The 27,563-nt window shown below is 38.8% G+C and overlaps 1 protein-coding gene across 4 annotated transcripts in view; it reads left to right on the top strand.

The window, feature by feature from the left end:
- dpp6a (dipeptidyl-peptidase 6a) overlaps positions 1–27,563 on the top strand; it is a 457,192-nt gene that overhangs the window by 405,929 nt on the left and 23,700 nt on the right. For all 4 annotated transcript variants that reach the window (XM_062020913.1, XM_062020912.1, XM_062020915.1 and 1 more), the window contains 6 exons: positions 15,714–15,837; positions 15,909–15,947; positions 16,033–16,140; positions 20,707–20,798; positions 20,868–20,915; positions 20,988–21,106. In XM_062020913.1, the coding sequence (XP_061876897.1) occupies positions 15,714–15,837; positions 15,909–15,947; positions 16,033–16,140; positions 20,707–20,798; positions 20,868–20,915; positions 20,988–21,106 (530 nt within the window). The remainder of the gene's footprint in view (positions 1–15,713; positions 15,838–15,908; positions 15,948–16,032; positions 16,141–20,706; positions 20,799–20,867; positions 20,916–20,987; positions 21,107–27,563) is intronic.

The raw sequence follows: 27,563 nt of genomic DNA, 5'->3' as shown, positions 1-27,563 counted from the left end.
AGACTCACTGACTTTGGCTCATTTTCTTTCTGTGAAGAACATATATCAGAATACATATTTAATGACCACACACCATACACCCCCCCTACACATTTCTATTACATATAAGATGTCCGGGTCCACTGGACCCGGGGCTAATAGAAGTGTGGAAATTAATGTTCTGTGTACCACACGCACCCACCCACACACACACACACACACACACACACACACACACACACATACACGCACACACACACACATACACAGCAGGCCTAGACTGGAGGAGGACAGAGTGTAGGTACACAGAACATCAGAGGGTCAAATGTGCGAGAAAATGAGAGCAGACAGTGTTGACAAACAATGTTGCAACCTTGTGTGGGAACCGCAGGTGCAGAAACACAAAAGAAGAATCCCTGTGGGATGCAGAAACTGGTAGAGAAGTTTTCCGTGCAACGTTCATATTGTTGTTACTCTGCCAGCGTTTGTGGGTCTGATGGACCCGTTGCATTTTGTGGCTTTTAATGCCTCACAATCAAACACTTTTATGTTAAAATACTGAACAGGTGTTTATTGGGATAAGATTGTTTATCTTATCCCAATAAACATCTGTTCAGTATTTTGGGATAAGATTGTTTATCTTATCCCAATAAACATCTGTTCAGTATTTTAACATAAAAGTGTTTGATTGTGAGGCATTAAAAGCCACAAAATGCAACGGGTCTATCAGACCCACAAACACTGGCTGAGTAACAACAATATGGACATTACACAAGGGTTAAGAGGGCCGCTTGTAACAGTTTTATATATACATATATATAAAGTTAAAAAGTTAAAGTACCCATGATAGTCACACACACACACATACTAGGTGTAGCGAAATTATTCTCTGCATTTAACCCATCACCCTTGATCACCCCCTGGGAGGTGAGGGGAGCAGTGGACAGCAGTGATAGCCACGCCCAGGAATCATTTTTGGTGATTTAACCCCCAATTCCAACCCTTGATGCTGAGTGCCAAGCAGGGAGGTAACGGGTCCCATTTTTATAGTCTTTGGTATGACTCGGCCGGGGTTTGAACTCACAACCTACCCATCTCAGGGCGGACACTCTAACCACTAGGCCACTGAGTAAGTTAAAGCCGAACTGAAATGTTAACAGTTAGCATGCTGGCCAGATAGCGTCAAGTGACAATAAAAATAAGGTAAAAAAGCTAGCATTCTACTATTAACTATAGCATGCTTATATTTAACATTAGTAAAATACCAAAATATGACACTGAGTTGTATACTTGTTGAATTAGCTTAGAAAGCTAGCATGCTAATTGTAACATGCGTCAAAAAATAAAATATATTACTCTGAGGTATGTACCGAAAAAAGTGTTTAAAATGCTGGACTGCTAACGTTAACATGCATCAAGTACCAAAATATGGTATACCTACAAAATTAGCTATAAAACGCTAGCATTAGCGATATTATCGGCAAATAAATGCTTTAAAATGTAATATCGGAATTTATCGGTATCGCTTTCAAAATTATCAGTATCGGTTTAAAAAAGTACAATTTCTGACTTTTTAAAACGCCGCTGTGTACACGGACGTAGGGAGAAGTACAGAGCGCCAATGAACCTTAAAGGCACTGCCTTGCCATGTGATAGCAGTGATAGCCACGCCCAGGAATCATTTTTGGTGATTCAACCCCCAATTCCAACCCTTGATGCTGAGTGTCAAGTCAAGCAGGGAGGTAATGGGTCCCATTTTTATAGTCTTTGGTATGACTCGGCCGGGGTTTGAACTCACCCATGTCAGGGCGGACACTCTAACCACAAGGCCACGGAGCAGGTCAACATAGTCGAGGTTTCTGTGGTTTATCCGTTATACAGTGCTCAATACCGGGGTAGAGCGGAATATACGTTAGGTCAGGAAAAAACACAGAGGCTATTTCATCCAGACAGGCCTGTTTCGCAGGTTTCCCTGCTCGTCAGCAGGGAAATCTGAAAATCCCCTGAAGAGCAGGGAAACCAGTGAAACAGACTTGTAGGGATGACATTTTAATTTATTTACCCCAAAAAAAATGCTTAGGACATTTTGTTGCATGATCAGATATTAAAGTGTAGAACATATGCAATTGCAGGCATACTTGTTTCTGTCAAAATCAAAAGAAAATATTACATTTATACAGAAGCTCTTTGTTATTTTCGGCCTATTGCATGAAATGATGTGGCAGGCCACTTAAATGATGTGGAGTGGCCACGTTAAATTAAATGACGTGGGGGGCCACTTAAATGACTGACGGACCACTTAAATGATGTGTGGGGCCACTTAAATGATTGACGGACCACTTAAATGATGTGGGGGACCACTTAAATGATGTGGCGGGCCACATTAAATGATCGGCGAGCGACATTCAATGATCGGTGAGACATTAAATGATGTGGCGGGCCACATTAAATGATCGGCGAGCGACATTCAATGATCGGTGAGACATATTAAATGTTGTGGCGGACCACTTTAAATGATCGGTGGGTCACATTAAATGATTTGGCAGATATTAAATGATGTGGCAGACATTAAATGATGTGGCAGTCCGCTTAAATGATCAGCGAGCAATTTTACATGATATGATGGCCCACTTTAATGATGTGGCGGGTCACTTGAAATGATCGGTGGGTCACAATAAATGAGGTGCCAGTCCGCTTAAATGATCAGCGGATCATTTTACATGATATGACGGGCCACTTTAATGATGTGTCGAGCCACTTCAATGATCACATGAAATGATCGGCAAGCAACATTCAATGATCGGCGAGACAAACTAAAATGTTGTGGCGGGCCACTTCAAATGATCGGTGGGTCACATTAAATGCCGTGGCAGATATTAAATGACATGGCGGTCCGCTTAAATCAGGGGTGTCCAAAGTGCGGCCCGGGGGCCATTTGCGGCCCGCAGCTGATTGTTTACCGGCCCGCCACACATTCTGGAAATGCTATTGCAAAAATTTAAAAAACATTAAAAAAAAGTGGAATGAGGTGAAATATAACTAGAAAAAGTTGCAATGTTGACACAAAGCTGCCATGCAGGCTGCTCTTTTTTTCTTTTGTCTATCTTTATTTTATTTTCTTTTTTGCCATTGCTCAAAAAAAAAAAATCAATGTTATAATGGATTATTGACCTATTCAAGGATCCAATTATTTCAAATATTTCACTTTAAAATGTTTTATGTGGAAAATATTGCAGAAAATATTGTGTGGTTGCCATACAAAAACATCAACGTTTTCTTTGACAAAAGAGCATAAAACAAACAAAATAATAGTTCAAACGTAAAATTGACAGATGTGTCTGAAGTTGATCCCGTAACTTAAGTGTTGAAAGTTTTAAAAAAAAATAATGAAAATGTATCACTTTATGAGTGGGGCACCTTTTGGATCCCAAATATATTTAATGGGATTTTATTTATCTTTTCACTGTGGTTACTCAAAAATAATAATGAATTAAAATCAACGGTGTCTTGCATTATTGATATTTTTAAGGCTCTAATTACTTCACATCAAACATTGCTTTCTGAATGTTTTGGGCAGTGGGGGAAATACTGCATATTTCAGTTTTATTATAAAAAAAACAAAGTTGTCTTTGACAGAAAAGGCATAAAACTTTTTTTTTTTTTTTTTACTTTATATCAACCTGAAGTTGATATACTGTAGAGATTTACTGTAAGCGTTAAATAAATAAATAAAATAATAATATGACTTGTTTTTATCATTTTAATGACTTAGACCCTTTATGGTCCCTGGGAGCCCTAAAGGTTAAAAAAAAAAAAAAAACATATATTTTGTTATGGTTTGAAAATTAAAAATATCAAAATGGCCCACGCATGCTTTATTTTTTCCGTGTGCGGCCCTAAGTGGAAAAAGTTTGGACACCCCTGACTTAGACCCTTTATGGTCCCCAGGAGCCCTAAAGGTTAAAAAAAAAAAAAAATCCATATATTTTGTTATGGTTTGAAAATTAAAAATATCAAAATGGCCCCCACATGCTTTATTTTTTCCTTGTGCGGCCCTCAGTGGAAAAAGTTTGGACACCCCTGGCTTAAATGATCAGCGGATCATTTTACATGATATGACGGGCCACTTTAATGACGTGGCGGGCCACTTTAAATGATCGGCGAGCAACATTCGATGATCGGTGGGTCACATTAAATGATGTGGCGGTCCGCTTAAAGGATCCGCAAACTATTTTGCATGATATGACGGGCCTCGTCAAATTATGTGGCGAGCCACTTAAATAACGTGGCGGATCACTTCAATGACGTGGCGGGCCACTTTAAATGATCAGCGAGCGACATTCAATGATTAGCGAGCCATATTAAATGATCAGAGAGCAATATTAAATGATGTGGCGAGACGCTTAAATGATATGGCGGGCCAGATCTGGCTCCCGGGCCTTTACTCTTCCACCTGTGCCCTAAAGTGTTTTGGTCTGCCAAGGGACAATGAACTTCAATGCACTTTAGAGTAGTCCGTGTACAGCTTGTATAAATCTACTATCCACTGAAAATGTGTGAACACAGACATTATAGTCTAAAAAAGATGTCAACACAAGTGAGCAGCAAAATGATTGTGCCGTGCCGACAGTCAATCAATCATGTTGGTGGTGGCTTTCATCCCAGTGGGGCTGCACGAGTGCTGCCGGCAACTGCGTTTAATTGAGGATAAATATGAGTGGCAACATGTACTGTGACATTGTGAAGCAGGAATTGGGCGGCATGGCAGTTTTTTTTCCCCCCCAGTCCAAACACACATCCAAGATGATCAAGTGCCTTGCTGAGGAAGGTGAAGGTGATGGAGTGGCCAAGTATGTCTCCTCCATACCTGAACCTAATGGAGCACCTGTGGGGAATCCGCAAGTGGCAGGAAGAGGAGGGAGAGAGGGGGGGGGGGGGGGTGTCCAACATCCACCGGTGATGTCATCACAAAAGGGTGGAAGAGGATTCCAGTGCAAGAGAAGAATGATACTTAACACTTATGGACACAATTTGGACATGTTGACAGTGAAGTGAACTCAATTGTGTTTCCACACGTCTGTGTGGGAACTTATTGTCAGTGGATAGGAAATCTATTTGATTATCTTTCTAATTCATCGGAGTAAATTACCTGCCCTGCAAAAAGTCAGTGTTTAAAAACAAGAAGAAAAAAAAATACAAAAATGAGGGGTATTTTATTTGAACTAAGCAAAATGATCTGCCAATAGAACAAGAAAATTTGGCTTGTCAAGACTTTCCAAAACAAGTAAAATTAGCTAATCTCAATGAACCCAAAAATACCTTAAAATAAGTATATTCTCACTAATAAGAAGTGCACTTTTCCTTGGTAGAAAAAAAGAGACCTTTTTGCTCAATATGTTGAAAAATATTCTTAAATGAAGTAAATGCTAGTGGCATTATCTTGACATAATGATATGCGCTCGGCATTACATTTCTTGAAACCAGCAAATTTATACTAAAAACAAATTTATTGTTCTTAATGGAAAGGCAACAAGGCAACCGCTTGTTACTCTCGGGGTCTACTAGCCGCTCAGGCAAATCATATTGTCTAAAAATGCATTTTTCCATCGACAACATGACATCATAGCGCCAAGTGCGTGCTCTTTCAGTCAATTAGTGCGCATATATACAGCCCGGCCCCCAGCCAAAACATGTTTAATTGTAATTTTGAAGAATTTACCTGAATGTGCATGAACTATTTCTGTTCAAAATTGTTATAAATGTCACATGTTAAATGTTTAAATATTAACTGTCGTATTTTCTATTGTTTCATTGAAAATAAAACAGCAACATTTGGCTGTCATATGTTTTAATATGAGACACAATTGTGTCAAAATCATGATTTTTTTTTTTTCATGCCTGAAATAAGAAATTATTACTTTAAAAAAGTAGTTGTATACTCGTGAGTGTTGATGACACAGCTTTGCAACAGTTGATGTTCTAGTTTCAAGCATGTTTTACTCAATATAGGTCATAAAATCTCAGCAACAAGCTGTAATATCTTACTGAGATCATTTAGGACCAAAACCCTTAAAACAAGTAAAACACTCTAACATAAAATCTGCTTAGTGAGAAGAATTATCTTATCAGACAGAAAATAAGCAAATATCACCCTAATTTGAGATATTTCATCTTACTTAGATTTCAGTTTTTGCAGTGTGCGTGCATAATTTAAATTAACTTTACAAAGGACTTTAAATTATTTTTGTCTTTTCGGATTTACAAATGTTGATAAAATGGTGGATACTCGTGTTAAACAAAGGGTGCCCAATTTTTTCCCACTGAGGGCCACAGACTGACAAAACAAAAGATGGATCTTTAATGATCAAAACAATGCAATTACGGTAAATATTTCATGTGAATGCCAAGGAGCCAAAGTTAAAGTTAAAGTACCAATGATTGTCACACACACACTAGGTGTGGTGAAATTTGTCCTCTGCATTTGACCCATCCCCTTGTTCACCTCCTGGGAGGTGAGGGGAGCAGTGAGCAGCAGCGGTGGCTGCGCCCGGGAATCATTTTTGGTGATTTAACCCCCAATTCCAACCCTTGATGCTGAGTGCCAAGCAGGGAGGTAACGGGTCCCATTTTTATAGTCTTTGGTATGACTCGGCCGGGGTTTGAACTCACAACCTACCCATCTCAGGGCGGACACTCTAACCACTACGCCACTGAGTAAGTTAACACTAGAAGTCCCAGCATTTTTCTGTCTACCTAGAAGACCCAGAGAGGGGTCATTTGGCCCGACGCTTTTCCCGAATACACTAATCACTCATTTTGTTATGGTAATGAGGCTGTTAGGGGCAGTTTGTCTAGGTAGACAGAAAAATTATACATGTGGGAAATGCCGAAAGGAGCAATGGCAGTGCCAGGATTGTGAGTGACTGCTCAAATGTATGTCAGTCACGTTTACATGGACATGGTTTTTCATTCTTTGTAAATATGCTTTTTTCTTTGTAAATTTTTTTTTTAAACTATTTTTGGCACACAAAAATAACAATTGCTTCTGCAACAACCCTCCACACCAAAACTGGGAAAACAGTTGCTTTTTCATTCTTTGTAAATATGTTTTGTTTTGTATTTTTTTTAACAATAAATGTCAGAGTGTTGATCCCTTCATTCTGTTGATCCTTGCAAAAACACACACAACCTACCTCAGAACTAAAGCTTGAGCTGTAAGGTCCCCTCCCCCACACAGGCTCAAGTGGCCCCCTGCCGTGTGCCACTAACAGCCACATTTTCATAACAAAAGGAGTGTCCACAGGGGGGACTAGGGGTCAAATGACCCTCTTGTGTGTTTTCTAGGTAAAAATGTCAATTGACCCTTCTCTGGGACTTCGCGTGTTAAAGCCGAACTGAAATGCTAACAGTTAGCATGCTGGCCAGATAGCGTCAAGTGACAATAAAAATTAGGTAAAAAAGCTAGCATACTACTATTAACTATAGCATGCTTATATTTAGCATTAGTAAAATACCAAAATATGACACTGAGGTGTATACTTGTTGAATTAGCTTAGAAAGCTAGCATGCTAATTGTAACATGCGTCAAAAAATAAAATATATTACTCTGAGGTATGTACCGAAAAAAGTGTTTAAAATGCTGGACTGCTAACGTTAACATGCATCAAGTACCAAAATATGGCATACCTACAAAATTAGCTATAAAACGCTAGCATTAGCGATATTATCGGTCGATAAATGCTTTAAAATGTAATATCGGAAATTATCGGTATCGCTTTCAAAATGATCAGTATCGGTTTAAAAAAGTAAAATTTCTGACCTTTTAAAACGCCGCTGTGTACACGGACGTAGGGAGAAGTACAGAGCGCCAATGAACCTTAAAGGCACTGCCTTTGCATGCCGGCCCAGTCACATAATATCTACGACTTTTCACACACACAAGTGAATGCAAGGCATACTTGGTCAACAGCCATACAGGTCACACTGAGGGTGGCCGTATAAACAACTTTAACACTGTTACAAATATGCGCCACACTGTGAACCCACACCAAACAAGATTGACAAACACATTTCGGGAGAACATCCGTACCGTAACACAACATAAACACAACAGAACAAATACCCAGAACCCCTTGCAGCACTAACTCTTCCGGGACGCTACAATATACACCCACCCCCCTGCCCCCACCTCAACCTCCTCATGCTCTCTCAGGGAGAGCATGTCCCTAATTCCAAGCTGCTGTTTTGAGGCATGTTAAAAAAAATTATGCACTTTGTGACTTCAATAATAAATATGGCAGTGCCATGTTGGCATTTTTTTTCCATAACTTGAGTTTATTTATTTTGGAAAACCTTGTTAAATTGTTTAATGCATCCAGCGGGGCATCACAACAAAATTAGGCATAATAATGTGTTACTTCCACGACTGTATATGTCGGTATCGGTTGATATCGGAATCGGTCATTAAGAGTTGGACAATATCAGAATATCGGCAAAAAAGCAGTTATCGGACATCTCTAATTATGATATATTTGGAGAAGTGGAGTGTGGTTGTATTTGCAATCTGGGAAGGCCTCCACGAGCATCTTGCAGACAGACTCAAAAAAACATGTAATAAATGTCAATGTGTAGTAAAATGTACACCAAAGTTAACTCTAATACATATTATTTGGAGCAAAAAGAAGTGTTTTAAATGTAGATTGAAATCAACTTAAACCCCCTTCAAAATAAAGAGCCCAATATTTGGACACAAACGCAATTTCATTGTCAGAATATAATACAGGAATTTTTTTTTTAATGATTTAATTGAATGCACAATTATTTGTTGAAAACTTGCTAGCATTTATCTAAAGTTTCATCCGGGTGTATCGTCCGAGTCTCCTCACTCATGTTTTGATTGCATGATTGATTGAAACTTTTCTTAGTAGGTTGCACAGTGAAGTACATATTCCGTACAATTGACCACTAAATGGTAACACCCAAATAAGTTTCTCAACTTGTTTAAAGGTCTACTGAAACCCACTACTACCGACCACGCAGTCTGATAGTTTATATATCAATGATGAAATCTTAACATTGCAACACATGCCAATACGGCCGGGTTAACTTATAAAGTGCAATTTTAAATTTCCAGCCACACTTCCGGTTGAAAACGTTTTTTTATGCTGACGTATGCGCGTTACGTCAAGGGTTGGTACGGAAGTATGCGGACACATTGAATCCAATACAAAAAGCTCTGTTTTCATCTCAAAATTCCACAGTATTCTGGACATCTGTGTTGGTGATTCTTTTGCAATTTGTTTAATGAACAATGGAGACTGCAAATTAGAAAGTTGTAGGTGGGATCGGTGTATTAGCGGCTGGCTGCAGCAACATAACCAGGAGGACAGAGATGGATAGCAGACGCGCTAGCCGCCGAACTCACCTTAACTTTCTCCGTCTCCGGGCCGCCAACCGCATCTGTGATCGGGTGAAGTCCTTCGTCGCACCGTCGAGCGCTTGAACGCAGGTGAGCACGGGTGTTGATGAGCAGATGAGGGCTGGCTGGCGTAGGTGGAGAGCTAATGTTTTTAGCATAGCTCTGTGAGGTCCGGTTGCTAAGTTAGCTTCAATGGCGCCGTTAGTGACAGCATTGTTAAGCTTCGCCAGGCTGGAAAGCATTAACCGTGTATTTACATGTCCATGGTTTAATAGTATTGTTGATTTTCTATCTATCCTTCCAGTCAGGGGTTTATTTCTTTTGTTTCTATATGCAGTTAAGCACGATGCTATAACGTTAGCTCAGTAGCTAAAGTGCTTCAGCGATGTATTGTCGTGGAGATAAAAGTCACTGTGAATGTCCATTTCGCGTTCTCGACTCTCATTTTCAAGAAGATATAGTATCCGAGGTGGTTTGAAATACAAATCCGTGATCCACAATAGAAAAGGGAGAAAGTGTGGAATCCAATGAGCCCTTGTACCTAAGTTAAGGTCAGAGCGAAAAATGATATGTCTTGCACTGCACTCTAGTCCTTCACTCTAACGTACCTCATCCACGAATCTTTCATCCTCGCTCAAATTAATGGGGTAATCGTCGCTTTCTCGGTCCGAATCTCTCTCGCTCCATTGTAAACAATGGGGAATTGTGAGAAGTCCTTCCTCCGGTGACGTCACACTACTCATACTTGCCAACCTTGAGACCTCCAATATCGGGAGGTGTGGGGGGGGGCGTGGTTAGGGGCGTGGTTAAGAGGAGAGTATATTTACAGCTAGAATTCACCAACTCAAGTATTTCATATATATATATATATATATACATATATATATAAATACTTGACTTTCAGTCAATTCTAGCTATATATATATATATATATATATATATATATATATATATATATATATATATATATATATATATATATATTTTATTATATATATAAATAAAAGAAATACTTGAATTTTAGCGTTCATTTATTTACACATATACACACACACACAACACTCATCTACTCATTGTTGTACTTGAAAGTACAATGCTTTGTTTAGGGTTGAATTGTCCATCCTCTTTCTATTCTCTGTTACTATTTTTCTAACCATGCTGAACACCCTCTCTGATGATGCATTGCTGTGTGGCACAAAAGTGCTTTCATCAAATGCACGAGAGTGTGGAATCTTCCATCTCTCCCTAGCATGGCCCAAAACCGGTCAATCCTTGCTTCCTGGGGAAGATCTTCCCTGGCAAGCAATTGGTACTCCAGTACTTGTACCCGGAGGCTGGTCAGGTCCAATCGCAGCTGCGGCAGACTTTTTTTGGGGGGGGCGTGGCCTCCAGCTCCGGCTGAATACCGGGAGTTTGTCGGGAGAAAATCTCTGCCGGGAGGTTGTCGGGAGAGGCGCTGAATATCGGGATTCTCCCGCTAAAAACGGGAGGGTTGGCAAGTATGCACTACTTCCGGTACAGGCAACGCTTTTTTTATCAGCGAGCAAAAGTTGCAACTTTATCGTCGATGTTCTCTACTAAATCCTTTTAAGCAAAAATATGGCAATATCGCGAAATGATCAAGTATGACACATAGAATGGATCTGCTATCCCTGTTTAAATAAAAAAAAAATCATTTCAGTAGGCCTTTAAGTCGGGGTCCACTTAAATCAATTCATGGTAAAAGCTAAATGGTTAACTTTTGCAGGTTTTTTCCCGGCGGTCAGCATTGAGCAAACAGATAAAAACATCTACAGTATCTGCACAACGTTGTGACAAACAGTGCAGACAGAAAGATTGTGTAAAAAGAAAGAAGACTATTATGGCTTGCAAGCCTCAGACAGAATTTGGATGTGAATAATATGGATAACGTTCAAATTTGCTCAGCTCATTTTGTATCTGGTATGCAAGAATACATTTTTACCTGTTTTTTGAAAACATATTGCTAATAATTAAAGACTAGTTTTTATTTAAGCATGAGCTGAGATAGGCTCCAGCACCCCCCGCGACCCCGAAAGGGACAAGCGGTAGAAAATGGATGGATGGATGGACATTCTCAAACCTTCCTTGCTTTCCTCACCACACCACAAACTGAGTGTAAACACCAAACATGCAACATTTATAGCTTTTAACATGACAAGCTGACCTGAAATTATTGGAATAAATATTGGAAATTATGTTTTTTAATATTTGTACTGCTGTGAGTACACTACTACCACAGAGAAAGTATCATGTACTTACTGTATGTAATAGTACGATTTCACTAGTAAACATCCAATATTGATCTCATTTGGCATTTAGCGCCACTTTACCCACATAACACTCCTTTGGGGGGGTTAAGTTGATCCTTGTATGATTATGCAAGTCTTTGTGGCGTTTCAGCATCTTTTAAAACAGATTTTTGACTTTTCATTCCATTCACTTTCACCGCAATGTTTACAAACGCTTCCCTCCTTTACGGCTCCACATCCGGGTCCTAAACACTTTATACGTTCCATCCACCGGCTTCAACTATGCATTAAATTGATCGTTCTGGAGCCACAAATCATTGAACTTGTACTTTACCATAAGTCATTTGGCTTTGCTGCGGGCTTTGGTTAAGTTTTCTCCGCTGCTATGCTAAGCTGTAACAACACACAGGCTGGTGGTGTGTGATTAATTCTGACCGGGCAGCACAGGTAGCCTACTTTAGTTCCGTTTTGTTGTTATGTTATAGGATCCTCAAAAATGGAAACACATTTAAAAGCAAGACTGAAGTTCATGCATGGTTTGAATAAAAGTCATATTAATACCGTATTTTTCGGAGTATAAGTCGCTCCGGAGTATAAGTCGCACCGGCCGAAAATGCATAATAAAGAAGGAAAAAAACATATATAAGTTGCACTGGAGTATAAGTCACATTTTTTGGGGAAATGTATTTGATAAAACCCAACACCAAGAATAGACATTTGAAAGGCAATTTAAAATAAATAAAGAATAGTGAACAACAGGCTGAATAAGTGTACGTTATATGACGCATAAATAACCAACTGAGAACGTGCCTGGTATGTTAACGTAACATATTATGGTAAGAGTCATTCAAATAACTATAACATATAGAACATGCTATACGTTTACCAAACAATCTGTCACTCCTAATCGCTAAATCCCATGAAATCTTATACGTCTAGTCCAGTGGTTCTTAACCTGGGTTCGATCGAACCCTAGGGGTTCGGTGAGTCGGGCTCAGGGGTTCGGCGGAGGTCAAAACACACCCGACTCATCGTGGGAATACAAAGTTCTCCCTATCGGCGTGTTACGGATATGACAACAGCAGATGTCACACTGATTTGCAGGTGTGTAATTTGTTGTGAGTTTATGCACTGTGTTGGTTTTGTTGTTTGAACAAGGTGATGTTCATGCACGGTTCATTTTGTGCACCAGTAAAAAAACATGGTAAACACTTTAGTATGGGGAACATATTCACCATTAATTAGTTGCTTATTAACATGCAAATTAGTAACATAATGGCTCTTAACTAGTCATTATTAAGTACTTATTAATGCCTTATTCGGACCCTCTAACCCTAACCCTGACCAAATAACTCTAAATTAAGTCTTTGTTACTTAGAATATGTTCCCCATACTAAAGTGTTACCAAAAACATAAAACTTTGTCTTGAATTTGAAAAAAAAATAAAATAAAAAAAAAAAAATTTCACTAAAGGGTTCGGTGAATGCGCATATGAAACTGGTGGGGTTCGGTACCTCCAACAAGGTTAAGAACCACTGGTCTAGTCTCTTACGTGAATGAGCTAAATAATATTATTTGATATTTTACGGTAATGTGTAAATAATTTCACACATACACTACCGTTCAAAAGTTTGGGGTCACATTGAAATGTCGTTATTTTTGAAGGAAAAGCACTGTACTTTTCAATGAAGATAACTTTAAACTAGTCTTAACTTTAAAGAAATACACTCTATACATTGCTAATGTGGTAAATGACTATTCTAGCTGCAAATGTCTGTTTTTTGGTGCAATATCTACATAGGTGTATAGAGGCCCATTTCCAGCAACTATCACTCCAGTGTTCTAATGGTACAATGTGTTTGCTCATTGGCTCAGAAGGCTAATTGATGATTAGAAAACCCTTGTGCAATCATGTTCACACATCTGAAAACAGTCTAGCTCGTTACAGAAGCTACAAAACTGACCTTCCTTTGAGCAGATTGAGTTTCTGGAGCATCACATTTGTGGGGTCAAATAAACGCTCAAAATGGCCAGAAAAAGAGAACTTTCATCTGAAACTCGACAGTCTATTCTTGTTCTTAGAAATGAAGGCTATTCCACAAAATTGTTTGGGTGACCCCAAACTTTTGAACGGTAGTGTAAGTCGCTCCTGAGTATAAGTCGCACCCCCGGCCAAACTATGAAAAAAACTGCGACTTACAGTCCGAAAAATACGGTAGATTTGTAAGATCTTTTTAGGCATTTTAAGGCCTTATATTCAAAATTGTTGCTTTTAAGACCTAGTGGCTACCCTGTTTTACTGATGTGTGCATTGACTTGATCACCAACTACAAAGTAACCTTTTCCACCTTTCAGGTAACCATCTGCGTTAAAGGCCTACTGAAATGATTTTTTTTTATTTAAACGGGGATAGCAGATCTATTCTGTGTGTCATACTTGATCATTTCGCGATATTGCCATATTTTTGCTGAAAGGATTTAGTATAGAACAACGACGATAAAGATCGCAACTTTTGGTATCTGATAAAAAAAAGGCTTGCCCCTACCGGAAGTAGCGTGACGTAGTCAATTGAACATATACGCAAAGTTCCCTATTGTTTACAATGATGGCCGCCAGAAGTGATAGAGATTCGGACCGAGAAAGCGACGATTTCCCCATTAATTTGAGCGAGGATGAAAGATTTGTGGATGAGGAAAGTGCAAGTGAAGGACTAGTGGGGAGTGGAAGCTATTCAGATAGGGAAGATGCTGTGAGAGCCGGGGGTGACCTGATATTCAGCTGGGAATGACTACAACAGTAAATAAACACAAGACATATATATACTCTATTAGCCACAACACAACCAGGCTTATATTTAATATGCCACAAATTAATCCCGCATAAAAACACCTAGGTGTTTGTTATGCTAGCTCCTAGCTCGAGCTAGTTATAGCTCGAGCGGGTAATATGGACGGGATCCCGTATATATAACCCGCCAATACAATTCAAACACCTGCACAACACACACACTCACTCAGCCCAAAGGACCGTTCACCTAACCCAAGGTTCATAAAGCTTATATATTTAACCAAAGTTACGTACGTGACACGCACGTACGGGCAGGCGATCAAATGTTTGGAAGCGCGCGGGTGGGACCTGATATTCAGCTGGGAATGACTACAACAGTAAATAAACACAAGACATATATATACTCTATTAGCCACAACACAACCAGGCTTATATTTAATATGCCACAAATTAATCCCGCATAACAAACACCTAGGTGTTTGTTATGCTAGCTCCTAGCTCCTAGCTCGAGCTAGTTATAGCAAGCGATCAAATGTTTGGAAGCGTACTCACGGTATCGCGTCTGCGTCTGTTAACGAAGTCAAAGTCCTCCTGGTAAGAGTCTCTGTTGTCCGAGTTCTTCGATCTTGACTGCATCTTTCGGGAATGTAAACAATGAAACACCGACTGTGTTGTGTTGCTGACTTCCCTCGCAAAGTACTCCGCTTCGCACCGACTTTCTTCTTTGCTTGCTCAGCTTCTTTCTCCATAATGCAATGAACAAATTGCAACAGATTCACCAACACAGATGTCCAGAATATTGTGGAATAATGAGATGAAAACAGAGCTATTTCGTATTGGCTTCAATGGGGAAGCCATACCTCTGTTAAACTGGCTACGTCACGCGCATACGTCATCCTCCAAAGGCGTTTTGAACCAGAAGTTCCCCGGGAAATTTAAAATTGCACTTTATAAGTTAACCCGGCTGTATTGGCATGTGTTGCAATGTTAAGATTTCATCATTGATGTATAAACTATCAGACTGCGTGGTCGGTAGTAGTGGGTTTCAGTAGGCCTTTAAGGTAAAGGTGCATGTGCGCTCAAAATAAGTTTATGCATTAATAATGTGTTAGTGTTTTGTGATTGATCGCATTAGTTAACGCATTGACAGCCCTATTACTCTGCAAGCTCTACACTGACTACTCTTGAGAAGATAAATTGGAATAACAATGTGTGCTTTTTTAACTATGCGTGTAATGTTGTCCTGCCGTGCATGTCAGAGAGTTCTACGTGACCATGGTGAAATGGGCCACCACCACCAAACTGGCTGTCAACTGGCTGAACCGAGCGCAGAACATCTCCATGCTGACGCTGTGTGAGGCCACCACGGGCGTCTGCACCAAGGTCAGCTGGCGCGGCGTAAATAAAGCGCATCCGAGTTGTCCTGTGCCAACCTGTCCTTTTGTTCTCTGCAGAAACACGAGGATGAAAGCGAGGGGTGGCTCCACAGACAGGTGAGATGTTGGCGTCCCATCTAAAAAGGAGCTTTCGGAACCGCTCCAGTGAGGGTGACACCTTATGTGCGGTTGCCTCTTTTAGAACGAGAAGCCGCTGTTTTCCAAAGACGGTCTGAAGCTGTTCTTCACGCGGGCCATCCCACAAGGAGGCCGCGGAAAGTTCTTCCATATCTCCATGTCCATCTCGCAGGTATACGAGTCACTCCTGCAACATAAACATGCAGGGGAACTGCACTTTTTGGGGAGAATGTTGCCTCATTATGAAAGACATAACAATAGACAGATTTGTTTTTTATGCATTGTAACTGTGTACAGCTCCACTAATGGAGTGTTACTTTCAAAGGCAAAATTAAAGTATTGCTAGAAACATAATTTTATATGGGACTTTATTGTATTATATGTATAGTACATGTTACAAAAAGAAAAAAAGCATAAAACACCACCAGAATTAGAGATATTACAAGTCAAGCTTAGTGTTACGCTCATGATTTGGTGTAACTAAACATTACCCTATAAGATGAAGGCAATTGCATTTTATTGATATTTGAAATGTATTCAATGTTTATAAATGAATATTTAAATATACTAAATGTAAAAAAGGGAATAAATATTCAAAATAAGATCATTAAATGAAATCTAGTTCGGTTACGCCATGGGTGTCCAAACTTTTTCCACTGAGGGCCGCACACGAAAAAATGTAAGCATGCAGGGGCCATTTTGATATTTTCCATTTTCAAACCATAACAAAATATATGGATTTTTTTTGTTTAACCTTTAGGGCTCCCAGGGACCATAAAGGGTCTCAGTCATTAAAATGTTAAAAATAAGTCAAATTATTATTCTTATTTTTTATTTAACGCTTACAGTAAATCTCTATATCAACTTCAGGTTGATAAAAAGTAAAAAAAAAAAAAAAAAAAAAAGGTTTTATACCTTTTCTGTCAAAGACAACTTTGTTTTTTATAGTAAAACTGGAAATATGCAGTATTTAGTAATTATAGTTATAAAAGATCAATAATGCAGGACACCATTGATTTTAATTCTTTAATATTTTTGAGAAATCAGTGAAAATATTAATAAAATCCCACTAAATATGTTTGGGATCCAAAAGGTCCCCCACTCATAAAGTGATACATTTTTATTAGTTTTTTTTTACTTTCAACACTTAAGTTACGAGATCAACTTCAGATATATCTGTCGATTTTACGTTTGAACTATTATTTTGTTTGTTTTTATGCTCTCGTGTCAAAGAAATATTTGATGTTTTTATATGGCAACCACACAATATATACAATATTTTTTCCACATAAAACATTTTAAAGTGACATTTTTGAAGTAATTGGAGGCTTGTATAGGTCAATAATTCATTATAACATAGATTTTTCGTCTTTTTTTTTTTGGAGCAATGGCAAAAAAAAGAAAAATAAAGAAAGACAAAAGAAAAAAAACAGCCTGCAAGGCAGCTTTGTGTCAACATTGCAACTTTTTCTCGTTAGATTTCACCTCATTCCACTTTTTAAAATGTTTTTATTTATTTTTGCAATACTATCAATTTTGCAATTTTTGCAGAATGTGTGGCGGGCCGGTAAACAATTAGCTGCGGGCTGCAAATGGCCCCCGCGCCGCACTTTAGACACCCCTGGGTTACGCCATCATGAGCGCAACACAAGGTTGTAAAAGTTTCAACTACAATTCTAAATAAGATGTCAAAAGCAAACTGAAATCAAATACACACATCTTAAAGATTGATCAATACCGATTTAAATTTAGTAATACATAAATATGATGATTTATCAAAATATAAAAGAAATATACCTGAACAGAACGCTCATGATGGTTACACCAAAAAGTAACGCTATGAATCGCGTTTTTCCAAGTTTTTGGGGCATTTTTATGCTATTTCCAAGCATCTCCTTTTTATTATCGTTGATTTTAAATGGTCAAACTAATGCATATTATATATGCATGCCCTAGTAAAGAAAAAAAAAAGTCATATTTATTTTGATTGTTACATTCTGAAGTACATTTGTGCAGGTGGGTGCGAATGTACCCATTACCAGAGCTGTACACAACTCGTAAATAAACAGATAAAAGTCAGCTTACAACGGAGCCAATGGGAGGTCCTCTATTCCAGTGTTTTTCAACCACTGTGCCGCTACACACTAGTGTGCCGTGAGATACAGTCTGGTGTGCCGTGGGAGATTATCTAATTTCACCTATTTGGGATAAAAATATTTTTTGCAAACCAGTAATTATAGTCAGCAAATTATGTGTTGTTGAGTGTTTGGTGTCGTCTAGAGCTCGGTAGAGTAACCATGTAATACTTCTCCATATCAGTAGGTGGCAGCCGGTAGCTAATTGCTTTGTAGATGTCGGAAACAGCGGGAGGCAGTGTGCAGGTAAAAAGGTGTCTAATGCTTAAACCAAAAAGAAACAAAAGTTGAGTGCCCCTAAGAAAAGGCATTGAAGCTTAGGGGAGGCTATGCCGAACGAAACTAAGACTGAACTGGCTACAAAGTAAACAAAAACAGAATGCTGGACGACAGCAAAGACTTACTGTGGAGCAAAGATGGCGTCCACAATGTACATCCGAACATGACACGAAAATCAACAATGTCCCCACAAAGAAGGATAAAAACAACTGAAATATTCTTGATTGCTAAAACAAAGTGGATGCGGGAAATATCGCTCAAAGGAAGACATGAAACTGCTACAGGAAAATACCAAAAAAAGAGAAAAAGCCACCAAAATAGGAGCGCAAGACAAGAACTAAAACACTACACAGAGGAAAACAGCAAAAAACTCAAAATAAGTCACGGCGTGATGTGACAGGTGGTGACAGTACACCTACTTTGAGACAAGAGCTATAGTGATGCATGGTTGGTTATGGGTTAAAGTCATATCCAACAATTGCGACAAGGACTTTTTACTGTCAACTGAGTTTTGTTTTTTAATGATTTCTGCTGGTGGTGTGCCTCTGGATTTTTTCAACGCAAAAAATGTGCCTTGGCTCAAAAAAGGTTGAAAAACGCTCTATTCTGCCCAAAAAACCCAATTAAAAACCATCCAAAAACCGCCAACAAAACTCCATTTACATTCCGTGACTTGAATATTAACCAAGTATTAGTGATATTGTTATTATAAGTGCTAACGCAGACAAATTATTTATAGCAGGGCGCTGTGATCACTTCCTCTGTTTCCTCGCTTCCCTGCTCCCTGTAAGTTTATTCTAGATCATAAATCAAGCCTGTCACCTGGATAGAAGAAGGCTGAAGATGTATTCCAACAAGTTGGTACACTTTGACAGCCAAATTAGACCTGGAAATGGCAAGAACGACACGAAAAGACGCTTGGTTCCACCCCCCTTTTTTTTTGCAAGGATTATGAGTCATTCTTCATCTAACAGTCTATCAGTCGGCATCCTAATGACAGCAGACATTGCACAGTAAGTGATGTTGTATTATGTTTGTTGTCTCTTAAAATCTGCATTGAGTTATAACCAGTGATGTTAAAAAAAAACAAAAAAAAACTTCTTGATGCATTTTTTAAATTAATGCGCCGTGTATGCTTAAAATGATTAAAATACGTAAATATTAACTTTTCTACATCACCAACATTGATAATGTATGTTGCTGTATGTATACTTTTGACCCAGCAGATTTGGTCACATTTTCAGTAGGGATGTCCGATAATGGCTTTTTGCCGATATCCAATATTCCGATATTGTCCAACTCTTTAATTACCGATACCGATATCAACCGATACCGATATATACAGTCGTGGAATTAACACATTATTATGCCTAATTTGGACAACCAGGTATGGTGAAGATAAGGTCCTTTTTAAAAGTAATAGTAAAATAAAATAAGATAAATTAATTAAAAACATTTTCTTGAATAAAAAAGAAAGTAAAACAATATAAAAACAGTTACATAGAAACTAGTAATTAATGAAAATTAGTAAAATTAACTGTTAAAAGGTTAGTGGACAAGCAGCACGCACAATCATGTGTGCTTACGGACTGTATCCCTTGCAGACTGTATTGTTATATATTGATATATAATGTAGGAACCAGAATATTAATAACAGAAAGAAACAACCATTTTGTGTGAATGAGTATAAATGGGGTAGGGAGGTTTTTTGGGTTGGTGCACTAATTGTAAATGTATCTTGTGTTTTTTATGTTGATTTAATAAAAAAATAAAAAATAAAAAAACGATACAGATAATAAAAAAAACGATACCGATAATTTTCCGATATTACATTTTAAAGCATTTATCGGCCGATAATATCGGCCTGCATCTCTAATTTTCAGTAGACTCATAATAAATTCATAAAAGAACCAAACTTCATGAATGTTTTTTGTGACCAACATGTGCTCAATCACTCTATCACAAAAAAAAAATAAAGAGATGTAGAAATGATTGGAAACTCAAGACAGCCATGACATTATGTTCTTTACAAGTGTATGTCAACTTTTGACCACGACTGTATGTGCCTGTTACTACAGGACGCATATGTTTTTTAAAGGCTTTATAGGCAGAATAGAGCGGCTTCTATAGGCTCCATTGTAAGCAGACTTTTGATTGAATATATTGAATATTTAGAATGCATTAAAAAAAAATCCATCAGTTTTCATGTGTTTCATAATAATAGTGAACGATAGGCAACATTCCCCCAAAAAAGTGGAGTTCCCCTTTAAGATGATAAAGAAGGCACATGGGGAATAATATTCTACATTTGTGTGGACCTGCAGCCCAACACCAGTATGGACACGCTGCAGTCCATCACGTCCGGAGACTGGGACATCACAGAAGTCCTGGCCTACGACGAGGAGAGCCAGCTCATGTGAGCTCCAGTAAAGGTTTCTTCTTCATCCTGGTTTCTTTTTACTCAAGCATATTTCCCATCCTGTAGATACTTCCTCAGCACAGAAGCCGGCCCTAAGCAAAGACATCTGTACAGGTGTGACTAGACGAATGTTTTTCTGAGTGACGCCGGAATTTTATGTGTGATTTTTGGGGTTTGTGTCCTCAGCGCCGACACTTTTGGCTCGTTCAACCGCCGCTGCTTGACGTGCGACCTGTCCGACAGCTGCGGCTACATCGGCGGCTCCTTCTGCCACAACATGGGCTACTTCCTGCTACACTGCCAAGGTGACGCTCAGTGAACATTGTCACATTAGGGGAGCAACCGTATTGGGAATTAGAATTTTTGCTACGAGGGCTGCACGATCAAGTGACATTAAATCGAAATCAAATTTGATTAGTACGATAAAGTAACCGCAAAAAGGCTGAGGTTTTGGGAAGGTTTTTCTACGCTGTCACTGGCATTTGAGTGACAGACATGCTGGCCAATCAGAATTGTTGAGCCTCTCAGCGACCTGAGCGCGTTTTTTTAAAAGTAGAAATTAACTGAACACAGTGAGCCTTCTTTTCAAACATCCACAATCTTTGTTTCAGTGGGAGAGAGCGAAACCCCAACCCAGGATTTACAGACACTGCCTCTGCAAAGTAACAAAAATATGATTACAAAGCCAAACTTAAGACTTAAGACAAACTTTAATGATCCACAAGGGAAATTGTTCCACACAGCAGCTCAGTTACAAATGACCCATTGTAGGAATATTTCGGCTTCAAATTGAATGGGCAATATAAGCCCATCAACATGGACGAACGAGCAAGAATGCCGTGATGGCAGCGGGAGAAAAAAAAGACAACGCCCTCGACCTTGTTTTTCCAACAGAAAAAAAAAAAGCACTTTAAAATCTTCAATATTTATTTGAGGTACATTTTTTGCTCACAGACATGAAAGTGCATTTCATTGTTTGGTTTGTTTATATTTTTACATTAAATGTTATTTACCTTTCAATTACAGTACAATGGTAAACAATTCTACAGGAAAAATAAATACCATTTTAAATGCTTACTTGCATTATTATATGTTGTGATTACAATAGCGGTGTTTCCCACACATTCATTTATTTGTGGCGGCCAGCCACGAAGGAATTACGTCCGCCACAAATTAAAAAAAAAAAAAATTATTATTATTATTTTTTTTTTGTCCTGTCCAGCTTCTCAGGCAAATCATATAGTTGATGTAGATGCCCATATCGGCTGTTCAGATTTACTTTACAAAAGAGAAGTGTAGGATACTTCTCTTGTTGCCTTATTTGTATTTGACCACTACTGTTTTCTGTTTATTTGTTACTGACTGTGGCAGGACACCTCTGCCTCTGTTTCACTTTATGTTGCTGGTAAATAATATGGTCTTAGTAGTAGGCTAAAGTTAAATTATTTAGTATGCACTAATTAAAGGGGCAGAGCTTTAAGAGACATTTTAGCTTTTATATTTTATAAGATATATTTTTTGTAAGAACCACAATTAATAAATATATTTCAGTGAATAACTTATTGTTCAAATCTGTATATCAATATGTACATAAGGTGTTGTAATTATATTGTAAAATGGATGGATGGATGTTTAAAACAAAACTGTTATTATTAATTAGTAAATATACATTTTTTGAGCCTTTTTAGAGAAAATCATATCATTGTAGTAAATTATGCAAATTACTTGATGGTGTCATGGTGACCACGCCCATAGCCACGCCCATAGCCACAGGTATCTTGGCACAGGTATCTTGGCAGTTTATGGGAAACACTGAATAGTGCTTAATTTGGTCATAAAATAATGCTGACGATATTGTTTATCTGCAATTTGTGGGACACTAGATCGTCCAGCAAAATTTGAAAAATAAGCTCACTGTTTGGTTTTATTGGTTATTACTTCAGTTTAACACATGCTCTGAGTTTGTCTGCATAACGCCAAATGTTTTTTAAGTAGATTATTGCATATTATTTTAAAGTGTGGCACCTTAAAACATGAATATGTTGACTGACAGTCTAAAAGTAACATGTCTTCTGCAGTTTTATCCATTTTTATGTATAAAATATTAAAACTGCAAAATAGCAATTAGGTTTAGAGATGTCCGATAATGGCTTTTTTGCCGATATCCCGATATTGTCCAACTGTTAATTACAGATTCCGATATCAACCTATACCGATATATACAGTCGTGGAAGTAACACATTATTATGCCTAATTTTGTTGTGATGCCCCGCTGGATGCATTAAACAATGTAACAAGGTTTTCCAAAATAAATCAACTCAAGTTATGGAAAAAAATGCCAACATGGCACTGCCATATTTATTATTGAACCCTCACCCTCAGTGTGACCTGTATGGCTGTTGACCAAGTATGCTTGTATTCACTTGTGTGTGAAAAGCCGTAGATATTATGTGATTGGGCCTGCACGCAAAGGCAGTGCCTCTAAGGTTTATTGGCGCTCTGTACTTCTCCCTACGTCCGTGTACCACTCCATACAGCGGCGTTTTAAAAAGTCATACATTATACTTTTTGAAACCGATACCGATAATTTCCGATATTAAATTTTAAAGCATTTATCGGCCGATAATATCAGCAGTCCGATATTATCAGACATCTCTAATTAGGTTTGTTCTTAAAATCTGCAGCCCTACTAAAAATACTGTCTTTCAGCCAATTAGCAATTTGTATTTACCGTATTTTTGGGACTATAAGTCGCAGTTTTTTTCATAGTTGCGACTTATACTCAGGAGCGACTTATGTGTGAAATTATTAACACTTTACCGTAAATTATTAAATAATATTCTTTAGCTCATTCACGTAAGAGACTCGACGTATAAGATTTCATGGGATTTAGCGATTAGGAGTGACAGATTGTTTGGTAAACGTATAGCATGTTCTATATGTCATAGTTATTTGAATGACTCTTACCATAATATGTTACGTTAACATACCAGGCACGTTCTCAGTTGGTTATTTATGTGTCATATAACGTACACTTATTCAGCCTGTTGTTCACTATTCTTTATTTATTTTGAATTGCCTTTCAAATGTCTATTCTTGGTGTTGGGTTTTATCAAATACATTTCCCCCAAAAATGCGACTTATACTCCAGTGCGACTTATATATGTTTTTTTCCTTCTTTATAATGCATTTTCGGCTGGTGCGACTTATAAATCAAATCAACTTTATTTATATGTGGGTACCCACATATGCGGTCCTCTCCAAGGTTTCTCATAGTCATTCACCGACGTCCCACTGGGGTGAGTTTTTCCTTGCCCGTATGTGGGCTCTGTACTGAGGATGTCGTTGTGGCTTGTACAGCCCTTTGAGACACTTGTGATTTAGGGCTATATAAATAAACATTGATTGATCGATTGACATTGCAGTAGTCTAAACGAGTCGAGATAAAGGCGTGGATTAATTTCTCGAGATCATGTCCTGATAGAAGCGGTTTCACTTTCGCTATTTGGCGTAATTGATAAAAGCTTTTTTGTACGACGCTGCTGATTTGTTTTTCGAATTTAAAATCTGAGTCGAACTTTACCCCCAGGTTTGTGACACAGTCGCTGAGATACGGGGTCAGAGTGCCGAGGTCAACGTTGAGGGAGGGGGAGCGACTTGGACCGAACAACATAACTTCTGTTTTGTCTTCATTTAGGCTCAGGAAGTTAGCTGAAAGCCAGGCTTTGATGTCGTGCAGGCAGTCAATAAGACGTTGAACCGTGTTATTTTGTGCCATGGGAAAATAAATCTGGCAATCATCGGCATAAAAATTAAATGCAATATCGTACTTCCTAAAAATAGAACCAAGGGGGAGAAGGTAAAGCGCAAATAAGATTGGGGCAAGGATTGAGCCCTGCGGAACCCCATGTGGTAAAGGAGCTGTGGAAGACATAAAACTGTCTATTTTTACACAAAAACTCCTGTCAGTTAGGTACGACCGGAACCAGTTGAGGGCGGCGCCCTTAATGCCCACACAGTTCTCAAGACGAGTGATTAAGGTGGCGTGGTCGACGGTGTCGAAAGCAGCAGAAAGATCTAAAAGCACCAGGACAACATATTTACCAGAATCAGTTGACAGGAGGATATCGTTAAAAACTTTTAAAAGCGCTGACTCTGTGCTGTGGAGGGCTTTAAAACCGGACTGGAACAACTCAGTGATACCATTATCCTCTAAGAAGGGCAACAATTGACTGTAGACAACCTTCTCTAATATTTTAGAAATGTATGGAAGATTAGAGATAGGTCTAAGGTTAGAGAGGATAGAGGGGTCGAGGCTTGTTTTTTTAAGTAGAGGTCGTACCACTGCATGTTTAAACTCTACTGGAACTATTCCAGAAGAGAGGCTACTATTGATAATGTTAAGGACACTTGATCCAATAGTAGCAAGTACCTCCTTAAAAAGGCGAGGTGGGAGGGAGTCTGCAGGAGAACCAGAGGGCTTCATATGACTAAGTGTGTCATTTAAAACAGAAAAGGACACCGGCTCAAACTGATGGAAAACAGAAGAGAAATTCAGTGGAACAGAAGGGTCACATGAAGGCTGAAATAAACTGGCTCTAGTTGACGCAATTTTGTCAGTGAAAAAATTTAGACAATTTTCACAGAATTCAAAAGAAGCATCAAAACCAACAGATTTGGGAGCATCAATGACAGTGTTAATAGTTTTAAACAGAACTCTGGGGTTGTTACAGTTAGAAGATATAATCTGAGATAGATATATATTCATCTCTGCCTTTACAGTCATCTGAAAGGATAACAAGCTTTCTTTAAAAATGGCAAAGGACACATGCAGCCTGTCTTTTTTCCATTTTCTCTCTGCCATTCTACACTTGCGCCTGGCAGCCCGAGTGACGTCATTCAACCAGGGCTGAGGCGTGGCTTTAGAGCGGCGGCACTTGAAAGGAGCGATCGTGTCCGGTGTTTGTAAACAAATAGAGTTGAACCCAGAAACCAACTCTTCAGTATTCAAACATACAGAGGCTGCAGAATTATCCTCACAAAGAGTCGAAAAAATTGAGGAGAACAGAGCAGGGGACGAAGAATTAAAGGCCTACTGAAACCCACTACTACCGACCACGCAGTCTGATAGTTTATATATCAATGATGAAATCTTAACATTATAACACATGCCAATACGGCCGGGTTAACTTATAAAGTGACATTTTAAATTTGCCGCTAAACTTCCGGTTCGAAACGCCTCTGAGGATGACGTATGCGCGTGACGTAGACCGGGGAACACGGGTATGCCTTCCACATTGAAGCCAATACGAAAAAGCTCTGTTTTCATTTCATAATTCCACAGTATTCTGGACATCTGTGTTCGTGAATCTGTTGCAATCATGTTCATTGCATTATGGAGAAGGAAGCTGAGCAAGCAAAGAAGAAAGTTGTCGGTGCGAAATGGACGTATTTTTCGAACGTAGTCAGCAACAACAGTACACAGCCGGCGCTTCTTTGTTTACATTCCCGAAAGATGCAGTCAAGATGGAAGAACTCGGATAACAGAGACTCTAACCAGGAGGACTTTTGACTTCGATACACAGACGCCTGTAGAGAACTGGGACAACACAGACTCTTACCAGGATTACTTTGATTTGGATGACAAAGACGCAGACGTGCTACTGTGAGTATGCAGCTTTGGCTTCTAAACATTTGATCGCTTGACCGTATGTGCGCAACTTTTTTTTGCGTATGTACGTAACTTTTTTAAAATATATAAGATTTATGAACCTTGGGTTAGGTGAACGGTCTTTTGGGCTGAGTGATTGTGTGTGTTGATCAGGTGTTTGAATTGTATTGGCGTGTTCTATGGAGCTAGGAGCTAGCAGAGGAGCTAGGAGCTAGCGTAACAAACACGCAGGTGTTTTTATGCAGGATTAATTTGTGGCATATTAAATATAAGCCTGGTTGTGTTGTGGCTAATAGAGTATATATATGTCTTGTGTTTATTTACTGTTGTAGTCATTCCCAGCTGAATATCAGGTCACCCCCGGCTCTCACAGCATCTTCCCTATCTGAATAGCTTCAACTCCCCACTAGTCCTTCACTTGCACTTTACTCATCCACAAATCTTTCATCCTCGCTCAAATTAATGGGGAAATTGTCGCTTTCTCGGTCCGAATCTCTCTCACTTCATGCGGCCATCCTTGTAAACAATAGGGAACTTTGCGTATATGTTCAACTGACTACGTCACGCTACTTCCGGTAGGGGCAAGCCTTTTTTTTGTATCAGATACCAAAAGTTGCAATCTTTATCGTCGTTGTTCTATACTAAATCCTTTCAGCAAAAATATGGCAATATCGCGAAATGATCAAGTATGACACATAGAATAGATCTGCTATCCCCGTTTAAATAAAAAAAATTAATTTCAGTAGGCCTTTAAACATGCGAGAGCGTTGAGGAGGAGCGCACAATTTAACCGGACACTGAGTGGGAATATCAAACAGGATCGGCATATGATCAGAGAACACAGCGTCGCAAATGTCCAAATTAAAAACACACAAACCATACGAGAGCACTAAATCGAGTGTATGCCCGCGTTCATGTGTGGAATAACATACAGATTGTACGAAGTTAAAAGAGTCAATTACATTCAGGAAGCTCCTGGGAAGCGACTCGTCTGGACAGCAGGTGTGAATATTAAAATCACCCACAATAAGGACACGATCATATTTGGGCAGGATTTCAGCCAGAAATTCAGAAAAGTCAGTTATAAAGTC

The sequence above is a fragment of the Entelurus aequoreus genome, linkage group LG15 (genome assembly GCF_033978785.1).
Source record: "Entelurus aequoreus isolate RoL-2023_Sb linkage group LG15, RoL_Eaeq_v1.1, whole genome shotgun sequence".
NCBI lineage: Eukaryota > Metazoa > Chordata > Actinopteri > Syngnathiformes > Syngnathidae > Entelurus > Entelurus aequoreus.
Note: the sequence above shows the minus strand (reverse complement) of the source record. Positions and strands in the feature narration are given on the sequence as shown.